Genomic DNA, 13,581 nt, shown 5'->3' with positions numbered 1-13,581 from the left:
CTATCACTTTAGACAGACATACCTTTCTGCCTCTAGAAATCTGCCACCATCATTGTCTCTCTCCCCCAACTCTCTTCTTACCTTGACTTTGAGGGAATGATGCAAATTTATGATTGTAGAGTTCTTGGGGGAGGAAGCAGGACTGACCTTGTCGCTGCAGATGTGTCTTCCCTGCATCAAGAAGACCCAACAGGAACGGGGGGCAGGAGTCACTGATGTGTGTTTGCAGTCTTACATTGATCACATGGTATTGATTGAATAGTCTGGACACCTGCTAAGCCCTCCTTCCTCCGTTTGGAGATGGCCACCCTGACTTGTTCTGGAAACTCACAAGATCTTCCCCTTGATAGGCAATTCACATAAATCCTACTGATGTTTCTCCAATGTGCAGCTCACAGCCTTTTGCTGCTTGTACCTGAAAGGGATCTGGGGAAAAGAGACTGTGAGTTTTAGCACAGCGGGATTGAAAGAGATGAATTGAATGAGTGGAAGCCAAGGATGATGGGAGCAGAGAGAGAAGTTCAGGGGATTTTAGAGAATGGAACAAAGCTTGGTTTTAGTAGAGGCTCACACAAAGGGGAAGTGGTAGTCACTGGAAGCAGAGGAAGAGGTCAATAATTGAGGAAGGAGTTAATGCTGGAGGAGGGGCATGAAAGGTATGGGCAGAAAATATGGAAGGGCTCATCAACAAATTGGGGTAAAACAATCTACGGTCAAGGAACAATGGGGTATAGGGAACACATAGGTAGACATGCTGGTGGGATAGAATGGGGAGAAAAGTACAGTTCAAGGAGTCAGTCACAGAGTGAGGACCAGAGGTGCTTGGTTGGAGGCCAGGGAAAGGAGTGTTCATGGGAGACACTAGTGGGACAGGAGAGCCCAGCCTGTGGTCAATGAGAGGAGTGGGATGGAGCAGAAGATGTGAAGCTTTTCAAGAATCGGGGTCTGGCTTCCACCTCCTCCCCTAAAAGGTGTAACTCAGTTTCAAAATGGAGAGATATGAGGTTCAGAAGGCAGTGGAGGCTCTTTCCTTCAGGAAGACAGGACACAAAAGACATATAACCAGCCTCTTCCATCTCACCCTGGAGGGAACTGAACTCACATTCAAGCTGCCATTCACTGAAATGATCCTGAAATATCAGAGGAAATCTAATGGAGAATGTATGGAATGATCTTTGTTCTTCCATCAGTTCCTTGTTGCTGAAATTGCCCCTGGACCAAGGCCACATGCATGTGAAAGTGCCAGAGTCACTGTCCCAGCTGTGAGTCTGCAGTTCATCCAGCCAAGCTGAGGCAAGATTTTGTGTCCAGGAAAGGCTGTAAAAGGATGTGGTCAGGATGATCTGGAAGGAGATTGGCTCCTGGAAGTATGTGGGAAAGGACAGATAGACTGAGGAAGAGGAGGACATTGGGAAGGAGAGGGAATGGGTAGGTGCTTGGGACGGGACCCAGAATCTGGAGGACAGAGAAGCCATAGTCATCTCAGGAGACACGTGCTGCCCCAGAGCCTGAGCCTCGCACCCATCCTTCAGGAGAGCACAGGGCCCTGGGGCAGGGGATGCTCGGGGAGGAAGCAGGCTGACTCTCTCATCCTCAGGTATGTGTGGAAACACATGCCACAAGCACACACACCCACACACAGACAAGCACACCCATATGCATATACAAACACAGATATACAAACATGCATACTCCCAGTTCCTCACATGCACAAACACACAGATGCACAAAAGCACTTAAAAACATACACATACACACACACACACTCATATACACAACTGAAGTCACTGGGCCGGACCCGAGCTCTCACCATCTTCTCTGTCACCCCCCGGGAGGAGAACCGCCAACAGCACAAGTTGCAGGAACAGCATCGTGTTTGCAGATGTTCTTTCTCTTGCAAAGTCACTCTTTGACGTCTGTCCTCACACACCTACCCCCTCCCAGCCCCTCTCCTCTGACTTCCTCTCCACACACAACCCTTCCCTGAGTCTCTGCGACAACGCAAATGTGCTCCTGGACACCTACTCAGTCTCACTTCCCCTCCTGCTCTGCCTCCCCTCTGGCCTCCAGCTTCTCCCTGTCACCAGCGTCCATCCCGCCCCCGCCCCCTGATTCAGATGCTACAGAACAAGTCCTGTGTGGCCTGGAAAAGTGGCCCCACCTCTCAGCCCTTTCTTCTCACCCAGACAGTAACCCAGGAAAACACCCAGCTCCCAGCACCAGCCCTGGACCTGCTGTCCCTCTGTCCCTCCTGCCTTGTGATCCCCCAACCCAGGTATTTCCTTCCCTGTCCCACCCCCACCCCAGCTCCTTCACATCTCTGACTTCTCACTGCTTGTGCCAAAAAACTAATCAGCCAGGAAAATCTGAAGATCTATCTGGTTTTATTAAGTGATTCAAGAATGGGGCAGCCTCCCACCTGGCAGGTAAGGGGAGCTCTGATCTGTGGCGCAAATGGAGGGTTTCATAGGAAGGAAGTTGGTGAGAGAAGAGAAAGGAGTGTTCCAGGGAAGGTCCCTTACCCTCAACTGGGAGAGCAGGGGGTCTAACCATGCGGATGACCTCCCCTCTGTGTTGATGGAGAGGGCGCATGTGACAGAGAACCTCCCTGGGCCAAACCAGAGAATCCCTCACTGATGGTGAAGACTTCCCTCTCTGGGGGAGGTGGGAACTGCAGTTGGTTAGGGATTAAGCCAGATCTGGGGACTTGGTCTGGACCAAAGTGCCATTTGGGCCCAAGGGAAGGGTTTCTTTTCAACAGATGCTCTATTTGCTTGTCCAGATTCCCGATGATTGTAGCAGCCTCAGCAACCCCCAGTCCTCCATTATTCTTTGGGAGGAACCAGCAGGCATCACAGAGACCACAGGACATGGAAACATCTGAAGAGTCCCCCCTCCATCTGACTGGCATTAATACATATTCACTCACCACCAGCCACTTAGCACCTGCCTGGACCCAAGCACTCATGAAAGTACAGTGTGCGCAGGGCAGGCACTGTATTCAAGGAGCATTGAGTCTATCTGGGAAGAAAAACGCATAAACCAAAAACTATACAGTTTTGTGTGCTCTGTTAGTTCTTCTTTGTTTGGTTGGTTTTTCTGCTATAGTTAGCATGCCACATTAAATTAGTTTCTGGTGTACAATATAGTGATTCAGTAATTCCCCACATTACTTAGTGCTCATGAACCTAAGTGTAATGCTAATCCCATCACCTGCTTACCTTCCCCCACCAACCTCCCGTCTGAGAACCAGCCATGTGTTCTCTATACACAAGAGCCTGTTTTATCCTTTGTTTCTTTTTTCTTTCTTCATTTTGTTTATGAATTCCACATATGAGTGAGACCATATGGGATTTATCTTTCTCTGGCTGTCTTACTTCACTTCCCATCATACTCTCTAGCTCCATCCAGGTTGTTGCACTTGACAGGATTTCATCCATTTTTATGGCTAACAGTCCATTGTGCATACACACCACACCTTTTTTTCTTGGTTCGTCTGTCTATGGACATTGGGCTGTCGAATGTAATGCTGCTGTGAACATCAGAATGCACATATCTTTTCATTTTAGTGTTTTCACATTCTTTGGGTAAATAGCAAGTAGTACAAACACTGGATCATAAAGTAACTCTGTTTTTAACGTTTTGAGGAACCTCCATGCTCTTTTCCACAGTGGCTGCGCCAGTGTGCATTCCCACCAACAGTGTGCAACGGTTCTTTTTTTCTCTCCATCGTCTCCAACACTTGTTTCTTGTATGTGTTTCTTTATATATATATATATATATATATATATATATATATATATATATTATATATATAACACCAATCTGACAGATGTGAGGTGATATCTCATTGAGATTTGATTTGCATTTCCCTGATGAGTGATGTTGAGCACCTTTTCATGTGTCTGTTGGCCATCTAGGTGTCTTCTTTGGAGAAATGTCTGTTCATGTCTTCTGTCTATTGTTTAATTGGATTATTTGATTTTTGACATGTTGAATTGTCCACATTCCTTTTATATTTTGGATACTAACCCCGTATGGAATATGTTACTTGCAAATTAATATTCCCGTTCCATAGGTTGTCTTTTACCTTTCTTGACTGGTTCCTTCATTGTCCAAAAGCTTTTCATTTTCATGTAGTCCCAACAGTTTGATTTTCCTTTTGTTTCCGTTACCTGTGGATACATATCTGGAAAAAATGTTACTGGGGCCAACATCAGAGACCTTACTGTCTTTGCTCTCTTTTAGGATTTTTATTATTTCAAGCCTTACATTTAGGTCTTTTATAGACTTTGAGTTTACTTTTGTCTGTGGTATAAGAAAGTGGTCAACTCACTGGGTGTTATTCTGTATGTTGACAAATTGAACACCAATAAAAAATAAATTTATTTAAAAAAATAAAATAAAATAAAAAGAAAGTGGTCAACTTTCTTTCTTTCACATGTAGTGGTCCAGTTTTCACTGTACCATTTATTGAAAAGACTATTTCCCATTGCGTATTCTTGCCTCCTTTGTCAAAGATTAATTGAACAGGAAATCGTGGTTTATTTTTCCCTCGTCTCTGAACTCTGTTTCATTGATGTATGTGTCTACTTTGTGCCAGTTCCGTAGTCTTTTGATTACTGCAGTTTTGTAGGGTAACTTGAAATCTGTAATTGTGATACATCCAGCTTTGTTTTTCTTTTTCAAGTTCGCTTTGGCCATTCAATCGTCTGTGGTTAAGATTACTTACTCTCAATCTGTGAAAAATGCTTTTGTATTTTGAAGGAATTGAATTAAATCTGCAGATTGGTTTGGGTAGTATGGATATGTTAACAGTATTAATTCTTCCCATCAAGGAGCATGGGATATCTTTCCATTTCTTTGTGTTACCTTCAACATTTTTCATCAGTGTTTTCATAGATTCCAAGTATAGGCCTTTAACCTATTTGGTTAAGTGTATTCCTAGGTATTTTATTATTTTTAGTGCAATTGTAAATGGAATGGTTTTCTTAATTTCTCTTTCTGCTGCTTAATTATTAGTGTATAGAAATATAAAGGGTTTCTCTATATTAATTTTGTACCCTTAGACTTACTGAATTCATTTATCAGTTGTAGTAGTTTGGGGAGAGTCTTTAGGGTTTTCTGCAAATATTTTTTGCAGAAGAATATTTTGCTTCTTCCTTACCAGTTTTGCTTCTTTCCTTATCTTCCTTACCAAAGATGACTTTTATTCTCTTTTCTTGTCTGATTGCTGTGTCTGGGACTTCAATACTATGTTGACTGGGGCCAAAGTGGTGAGAGTGGACATCCGTGTTTTATTGCTAACCTTCAGGGGAAAGTTCACTGTTCTTTTTTTAAGATTTGATTTGTTTGTTTGTTTACTTATTTATTTATGAGAGAGAGAGATAGTGTGAGAATGAATGGGAAAGAGAGGGAGAGAGAAACTGAAGCAGCCTGCATGCTGAGCACAGAGCCTGATACAGGGCTCAGGCCCATGACCACAATATCACAACGTGAGCCAAAACCAAAAGTCAGGCAATTAATCAACTAAGCCACCCAAGAACCCCAAAACTTCTCTGTTTTTAGCCATTAAATATGATGATAGCTGTGGGGTTTTTATATGTGACCTTTATTATATTGAGTATGTTACCTCTAAATATATTTGGTTGAGAGATTTTATCATAATGGATGTTGTATTTTGTCAGATGATTTTTCTGCATCTATTGAAATAATCATACAGTTTTTATCCTTCCTCTTGGTGATGTCATATATCATGTTGATTGATTTGTGAATATTGAACCACACTTGTGTCTCAGGAGCAAATTTCATTTGATTGTGAGGAATGATTTTTTTTAATGAATTGTTGGATTTGGTTTGCTAATATTTTGTTATGGAGTTTTGCATCCTTTTATCAGCAGTATTAGCCTGTAGTTTCTCTTTTTATAGTGTTCTTATCTGATTTTGGTATTAGGGTAATACTGGCCTCATTGCATGAATCTGAAAGCATTCCTCCTCTTCTAATTTTAATAGTTTGAGAAGAATAGGTATTAACTCTTCTTTAACTATTTGATAAAATCCACTTTTGAAGTTATCTAGTCCTGATTTTTAGTTTGTTGGGAGTTTTTTCATTATTGACTCCATTTGATTGCTGGTAATTAGTCTGTTCAAATTTTCAATTTCTTCCCACTTCATTTTTGGGAGGCTATATGTTTCTAGGAATCTACTCATTTCTTGTAAGTAGTCCAATTTCTTGGAATATAATTTGCCATAATATTCTCTTACAATCCTTTGTATTTCTGTGATGCCAGAAATTTCTCCTCTTCTATTTCTGCTTTTGTTTATTTGAATTCTCTCTCTCTCTCTTCTCTCTCTCTCTCTCAATGAGTCTGGTTAAATATCAATTTTTTTATCTTGCCTAAGAAATTGCTCCTCGTTTCATTGATCTGCTGTGTTATTTTTGTGGTTATTGTTTTTGTTTCTATATCATTTATTTCAGCTCTAATCTTTATTATTTCCTTCCTTCTACTGCCTTTGGGTTTTATTTGCTTTTTTCTATCTATTTTAGTTGTAAAGTTTGGCTGTTTGTTTGAGATTTTTCTTCTGTCTTGAGTTGTGCCTGTTTTGTTATAAAATTACTTCTTACGTATCAGATAAAGGGCTAGTATCCAAGATCTATAAAGAACTTATTAAACTCAACACCAAAGAAACAAACAATCCAATCATGAAATGGGCAAAAGACATGAACAGAAATCTCACAGACGAAGACATAGACATGGCCAAGAAGCACATGAGAAAATGCTCTGCATCACTTGCCATCAGGGAAATACAAATCAAAACCACAATGAGATACCACCTCACACCAGTGAGAATGGAGAAAATTAACAAGGCAGGAAACCACAAATGTTGGAGAGGATGTAGAGAAAGGGGAACCCTCTTGCACTGTTGGTGGGAATGTGAACTGATGCAACCACTCAGGGAAACTGTGTGGAGGTTCCTCAAAGAGTTAAAAATAGACCTGCCCTACGACCCAGCAATTGCACTGCTGGGGATTTACCCCAAAGATACAGATGCAGTGAAATGCCGGGACACCTGCACCCGGATGTTTCTAGCAGCAATGCCCACGATAGCTAAACTGTGGAAGGAGCCTCGGTGTCCATCGAAAGATGAATGGATAAAGAAGATGTGGTCTATGTATACAATGTAATATTCCTCAGCCATTAGGAACAACAAATACCCACCATTTGCTTCGACATGGATGGAACTGGAGGGTATGATGCTGACTGAAATAAGTCAATCAGAGAAGGACAAACATTATATGGTCTCATTCATTGGGGGAGTATAAAAAATAGTGAAAAGGAAAGGAGAAAAAATGAGTGGGAAATATAAGAAAGGGAGACAGAACATGAGAGACTCCTAACTCTAAGAAATGAACAAGGGGGGGTAGAAGGGGAGTTGGGCAGGGGGTGGGGTGACTGGGTGACGGGCACTAAGGGGGGCACTTGATGGGATGAGGACTGAGTGTTATTCTGTATGTTGGCAAATTGAACACCAATAAAAAATAAATTTATTTAAAAAATAAAAATAAAAATAAACAAAATAAAACAAAATAAAATTACTTCTTAGAACAACTTTGGCTCCATCCCCAAAATTTTGGACAATTGTGTTTCCATTTTCATTTGTCTCTACGTATTTTTTTATTTCCTCTGATTTCTTGGTTGATCCATTCATTATTTAACAGTATGTTAGTTAACCACTTTGTAGTTGTCCTCTTTCTATCTTTTGCTTGTGGTTAATTTCTGCTTTCATATTGTCATGGTCAGAAAAGATGAGTGGTATCATGGTGATCTTTTTGGATTTGTTGAGACTTGTGTTGTGGCCTAATATGGGATTTTTTATTGGAAATGTTCCACCTGCACCTGAAATGAATGTGTATTTTGCTGTCTTCAGATGGAATGTTCTGAAATATTCAGATCTATCTGGTCCAATGTGTCATTAAAGGCAATTTCCTTGTTGATTTTCTGCTTGGATGGTCTGTTCATCCACGTAAGTGGGATGTTTAAGTCCCTCACTATTGTCGTATTGCTATTCATTATCTTTTTGGTGGTTACTAGCAGCTTTATGTATTTGGGTGCTTCCATGTTGGGTGCATAATATTTATAACTGTTATATTTTCTTGTTGGATTGCTCCCTTTATTGTTATATATTATCCTTTTTCCCTTTTTAAAGTTTTTCTTTTAAGGCCTATTTTCTCCAATACAAGTATTCTACTCTGGCTTCCATTCCCAACTATTTGCTTGATAAATGATTTTCCATCCCTTCACTCTGAATCTGCATGTGTCTTTAGGTCTGTAATGAGTCTCTTCTAGGCAGCACAGAAATGTGTCTTATTTATTTATCCATCCAATCTCTCTATGATTTATGATTGGAAAATTTAGTCCACTTACATTCAATGTAATTATTTTTTTAATTTTATTATTTATTTTTAATTGATTTTTATAATTTTATTTATTTATTCATGAGAGAGAGAGAGAGAGGCACAGACACAGGCAGAGGAAGAAGCAGACTCCATGCAGGGAGCCTGAAGTAGGACTCGATCCCGGGTCTCCAGGATCACACCTTGGGCTGAAGGTGATGCTAAACCACTGAGCCACCTGGGCTGCCCAATGTAATTATTGGTTGGTATATAATTATTGCCATTTTGCTACTTGTTTTATGACTGTTTTTGAAGTTTTCTATTCTTTCTCTTCTCCTTCTCTTTCCCTTGGTTAATTGGCTTTCTTTAGTGATATACTGGGATACTTTCTCTTTATTTTTTACATATCTATTATTAATTTTTGATTTGAGGTTATAATTTGGTTTGTATATAACAGCTTCTTTATGTAGCAGTCAACATTAAGTTACTGTTACTTAAGTTTGAAGCCATTCTCTATCCCTCTCCCTTCCCTACTCTCACATTTTTGAAATACAGTGTCCTACTTTGCAGTCTTTTATTTTGTGAGTTCCTTGACTGATTTTTATGGATATCTTATTTTTACTGGTTTTCTGCTTTCTTTCCTGTGGTATTTCCTTTCCTTCCCACTCAGAGTCCCCTTTAACATATTTTGTAGTGCTAGGTTATGGTCACGAATTCCTTTCACATCTGTTTGTCTGAGAAACTCTTTATCTCTCTCTTTCTCTGTTCTGAATGATAGTCTTGCTGGATAGAGTATGCTTGCCTGGAGATTTTTTTTTCCTTTCAGTATTTTGAATATACCATGCCACTCTCTTCTAGCCTGCAAAATTTCTGATTGAAACTCAGCTGATATGGGTTATGAGTTTCCCTTGCATGTAACTTTCTCTTGCTGGTTTTAAAATTCACCTTCATTACTACTTTTTGACATTTTAATTAATATGTATCATGGTGTGGACCTCTTTGCATTGATTTTCTTGGGAGCTTTCTGTGCCTCCTGATTCTTGATTTCTGTTTCCTTCACCAGATTTGGGAAGTTTTCAGCCATTATTTCTTCAAATAAACTTTTGCCCTTTTTCTCGTTCTTCTCCTTCTGTGATGTATAATGCTTTTATGCTTGATGGTATCACTGAGTTCCCTAAGTCTATTTTCCTTTTGTATTTCTCTCTCTCTCTCTCTCTCTCTCTCTCTCTCTCTCTCTCTCTCTCTATCTCTCTCTCCCTCTCTCTCTCTCTCTTTCTTTCTCTCTCACCTATTCAACTTGATTGCTTTCTATATCCTGTCTTCCTGGTCACTGATCTATTCTGCTTCCTCAATTCTCCTGTTCATTCCATATAGTGTATTTTTAATTTCATTTTTTGAGTTCTTCATCACTGGTTGGTTCCTTTTTATGTTATCTATCTCTCTGTTTTGGGTCTCACTGAGGTCCTCTATTTGTCTCTCAAGACTAGGGAGTAACTTTATTATCATTACTTGAAGTTCTCTATCAGACATATTACTTATCTCTTTTTCTCTTCTTTCTCTTACTGTGATTTTGTCCTATTCTTTCACTTGGGACATATTCCCCTGTGTCCTCTTTTTGTTTAAGTCTCTTTTCTTTTTTCTCCATGTTAGAAAAGTTAGTTACATCTTCTGCTCTTAAAAGTGATGTCCTTATGAATAAGAGTTTCTGTGGTGCTCTGCAGGGCAGAGTCTCCTGTTTACCAGAGCCTGACACTTTAGGGGTGTCTCCTATGTATATCATGTATGCCCTGTGGAGGCTCTCTTCATTGCATCTCCACCCATCCTGCCAGGTCCATGTGGCCTCTCTTCTACACTTAGCTGTGGAGAGTTAGTTCTGGCAGTCTTTGGGTCATTTTCTAGATTATTTACACTGATACAGGTGTCGTCTCATTGGGAAGAGGTGATTGTAGGGCCCTTCTCAGTACCTTCTTCCCCAGAACTTCATGTACTGAGTTTTATGATAATGTATAGGCTGTACCCAACAATATAACTGCTTGAAATAATATTTTCTAAAAATGACCCTTAACTGATGTTTGCTCACTTAAAATCATGACTTAATTTGTTGGTTTGGGGTATTAGATATACATACATCCCTCTTAAAATGAACCCCCAAAATCTAAAAGAGGGCCCAGTAAGTAAGTGCTCAATGATCCCAAAACTGAGAAACAAAGCGCATTGTTGAGGATGAGACTGGATCAGAAACAGAGCTAGTGCCCCACTCTCTGCCCCAAGCAGGGTAGCCAGCAAGGTACCCAGAGCTTCTCTGCTAGTGGAGGGACAAGACTCTGAAGATACGTCCCCATGAGGCACATCTTACTAGAAAAAGAAAGTCACAGGTCCACATGGTGTCATTTAGACCCGGTTCCCACACTGGAGCTTCCTACCGATCTAATTACAGTTTCAATCACTACCACCCCAACCCCCACCCTCACCCAGAAATGTAGCCTTAACAGGTCAGGCAAGAAATTTTTCTTTCCATCAGAGCCAATGAATCTGTCTACTGAGACCCCTCTGTCCCCTGAAGGCGGATGAAGTCATGTGCATGATAAAAAAAAAAAAAAAAAAAAAAACCTGTTTTTCTCCCAAGAAAACGGACCTGTCCCTGAAACAATCTTTCTCTTTTGCTACTAACTCCCTGGCCCCACACCCCCTCTATAAAAACCTTCCATTCTGTACAACTCCTCTGAGTACTGCCCTGTGGGTCAGATGGGGTATTGTGTGAGTCATGCACCATTTAATGAAGCCAATTAGTTCTTCAAATATATGTAGTTGATTTTTCTTATTGAACAGTTCTGAAGTTTGTCTCAGGGTGATTAAAAGTAAACATCAAAAAATGAACAAGCTTGGAGGAAGAGATTATTCATTTGCCTTAAATATCTGGACACAGAGCTTCCTCTCATTCATGTTGGAACCACTCTTAGAGAATATGTTTACCATACAAATAGGAAATGCTGAATAAGTGAGGAACGAGTGAATTAATGAATGGATGATCCAAGGCATCAGTGGATTTCCTCTGCAGAAAATCCTGCATTTTGAGTATTTTGCTGTCACTGTCAGAACACTTCTTAGTTTATTACATGCTGGTGTATCTTGTTCTTCCAACTCTAGGAAGACCCTGAAAGATGAATTTCTACCAGTCACTTAATCAGCAGCAGCAACCTTGATTCCTGACCTGTGATCCGTCAGAAATCCATGAAAACACCCAGGACAGGGATTGCTCAAGATGTCATGTTTAATAAGCAAGACAGGATAAGAGTGTTACAAGACAAGGACACATGAAGAAAACACAAATAGGCAAGAAAAGGGATAGAGGAATATTTTCAAGCATCGAGAGAAAGGAAGAGAGAAGTGAGGAGGAACGCTGCAAGGAAGAGAGACCTTAACCCAGCGTCCCCAAGGGCGTTGTCCACGTCCATCAGAGGGGAGCTTCCGGTCACTAAGGATAGAAACCCACCTTGTTGGGCTGAAATCACACAGGAAAGGTATTGGCTGATGGAACTGGAGAGCCCGGGGACTGTAAATGGGACTGATTCCTTGATTTCTTTCTCTTTCTACTGCTTTATTATTGGTGTCTAGAAATGCAACTGATTTCTGTACAATGATTTTGTATCCTGGGACTTTACTGAATTCAGGTGTCAGTCTAACAATTTTTCTGGTGAAGGCTTTTGGGTTTTCTATATAGAGTGTCATGTCCTCTGAGAATAATGGAAGTTTGACTTCTTCCTTTCCAATTAGGATGCTTTTTGTTTCATTTTCTTTTCTTTTTTTTTTAATAATAAATTTATTTTTTATTAGTGTTCATTTTGCCAACATACAGAATAACACCCAGTGCTCATCCCGTCAAGTGCCCCCCTCAGTGCCCGCCATCCAGTCACCCCCACCCCTCGCCCTCCTCCCCTTCCACCACCCCTATTGCTGAGGCCAGCACCTCCAGCACTATGTTAAATAATAATAGTGAAAGTGGACATCCCTGCCTTAATTTTGACTGTAGAGGTAAAGCTCTCAGTTTTCCCCCACTGAGCATGATATTAGCTGTGTCTTTCATGTATGGCCTTTATGATGTTGAGGTATCTTCCCTCTGTTGCTACGTGGTTGAAGATTGCTATCATGAATGGACGTTGTACTTTCTCAAATGCTTTTTCTGCTTCAAAGACAGATCTAAAAGACAGGATCATATGGTTCTTATCATTTCTTTTATTAATGTGGTGCATCGTGTTCATTGATATGTAAATATAGAACAGGAATAAATCTCACTCGATTGTGGTGAATGACTTTTTTATTTTTTATTTTTTTTATTTTTTTATTTTTTTAATAATAAATTAATTTTTTATTGGTGTTCAATTTGCCAACATACAGAATAACACCCAGTGCTCATCCCATCAAGTGCTCCCCCTCAGTGCCTGTCACCCATTCACCCCCACCCCCCACCCTCCTCCCCTTCCACCACCCCTAGTCTGTTTCCCAGAGTTAGGAGTCTTTATGTTCTGTCTCCCTTTCTGATATTTCCTACCAATTTCTTCTCCCTTCCCTTCTATTCCCTTTCACTATTATTTATATTCCCCAAATAAATGAGAACATATAATGTTTGTCCTTCTCCGATTGACTCATTTCACTCAGCATAATACCCTTCAGTTCCATCCACATTGAAGCAAATGGTGGGTATTTGTCATTTCTAATGGCTGAGTAATATTCCATTATATACATAAACCACATCTTCTTCATCCATTCATCTTTCAATGGACACCAAGGCTCCTTCCACAGTTTGGCTATTGTGGACATTGCTGCTAGAAACATCGGGGTGCAGGTATTGTTAGATTTGATTTGATAGTATTTTGTTGAGAATTTTTGCATTTGTGTTCATCCGGGATGTTGATGTAAGCCAGCATCAATCCTCAATCTCTTTTCAGTGGGGTCTTTGTGTAGTTTTGGAATCAAGGTAACGCTGGCTTCATGGAAGGAGTTTGGAAGTTTTCCTTCCATTTCTATAACTTGGAACATGTTGAGAAGAATAGCTGTTAATTCTTCTTTAAACGTCTGGTAAAATTCCCCTGCAAAGACATCCAGCCACGGACTTTTGTTTCTTGGGAGATTTTTTATTACTAATTAATTGTTTTGCTGCTTATGAGTGTGTTCAAGTTTCCTCTTTT

The 13,581-nt window shown here is 40.3% G+C and overlaps 1 protein-coding gene across 1 annotated transcript in view; it reads right to left on the bottom strand.

Moving 5' to 3' along the window:
* Positions 1–1,947, bottom strand: part of LOC144307029 (T-cell surface glycoprotein CD1a-like) — a 45,956-nt gene extending 44,009 nt beyond the window's left edge. The window contains exon 1 of the mRNA XM_077886578.1: positions 1,811–1,947. Coding sequence (XP_077742704.1) covers positions 1,811–1,871 — 61 coding nt within the window. The 5' untranslated portion in view covers positions 1,872–1,947. The remainder of the gene's footprint in view (positions 1–1,810) is intronic.
* Between the last annotated feature and the right edge of the window lie 11,634 nt (positions 1,948–13,581).

Source organism: Canis aureus, chromosome 38 (genome assembly GCF_053574225.1).
Source record: "Canis aureus isolate CA01 chromosome 38, VMU_Caureus_v.1.0, whole genome shotgun sequence".
NCBI classification, from domain to species: domain Eukaryota; kingdom Metazoa; phylum Chordata; class Mammalia; order Carnivora; family Canidae; genus Canis; species Canis aureus.
The sequence above is the reverse complement of the archived record's forward strand: the minus strand, read 5'-3'. Positions and strand labels throughout refer to the sequence as shown.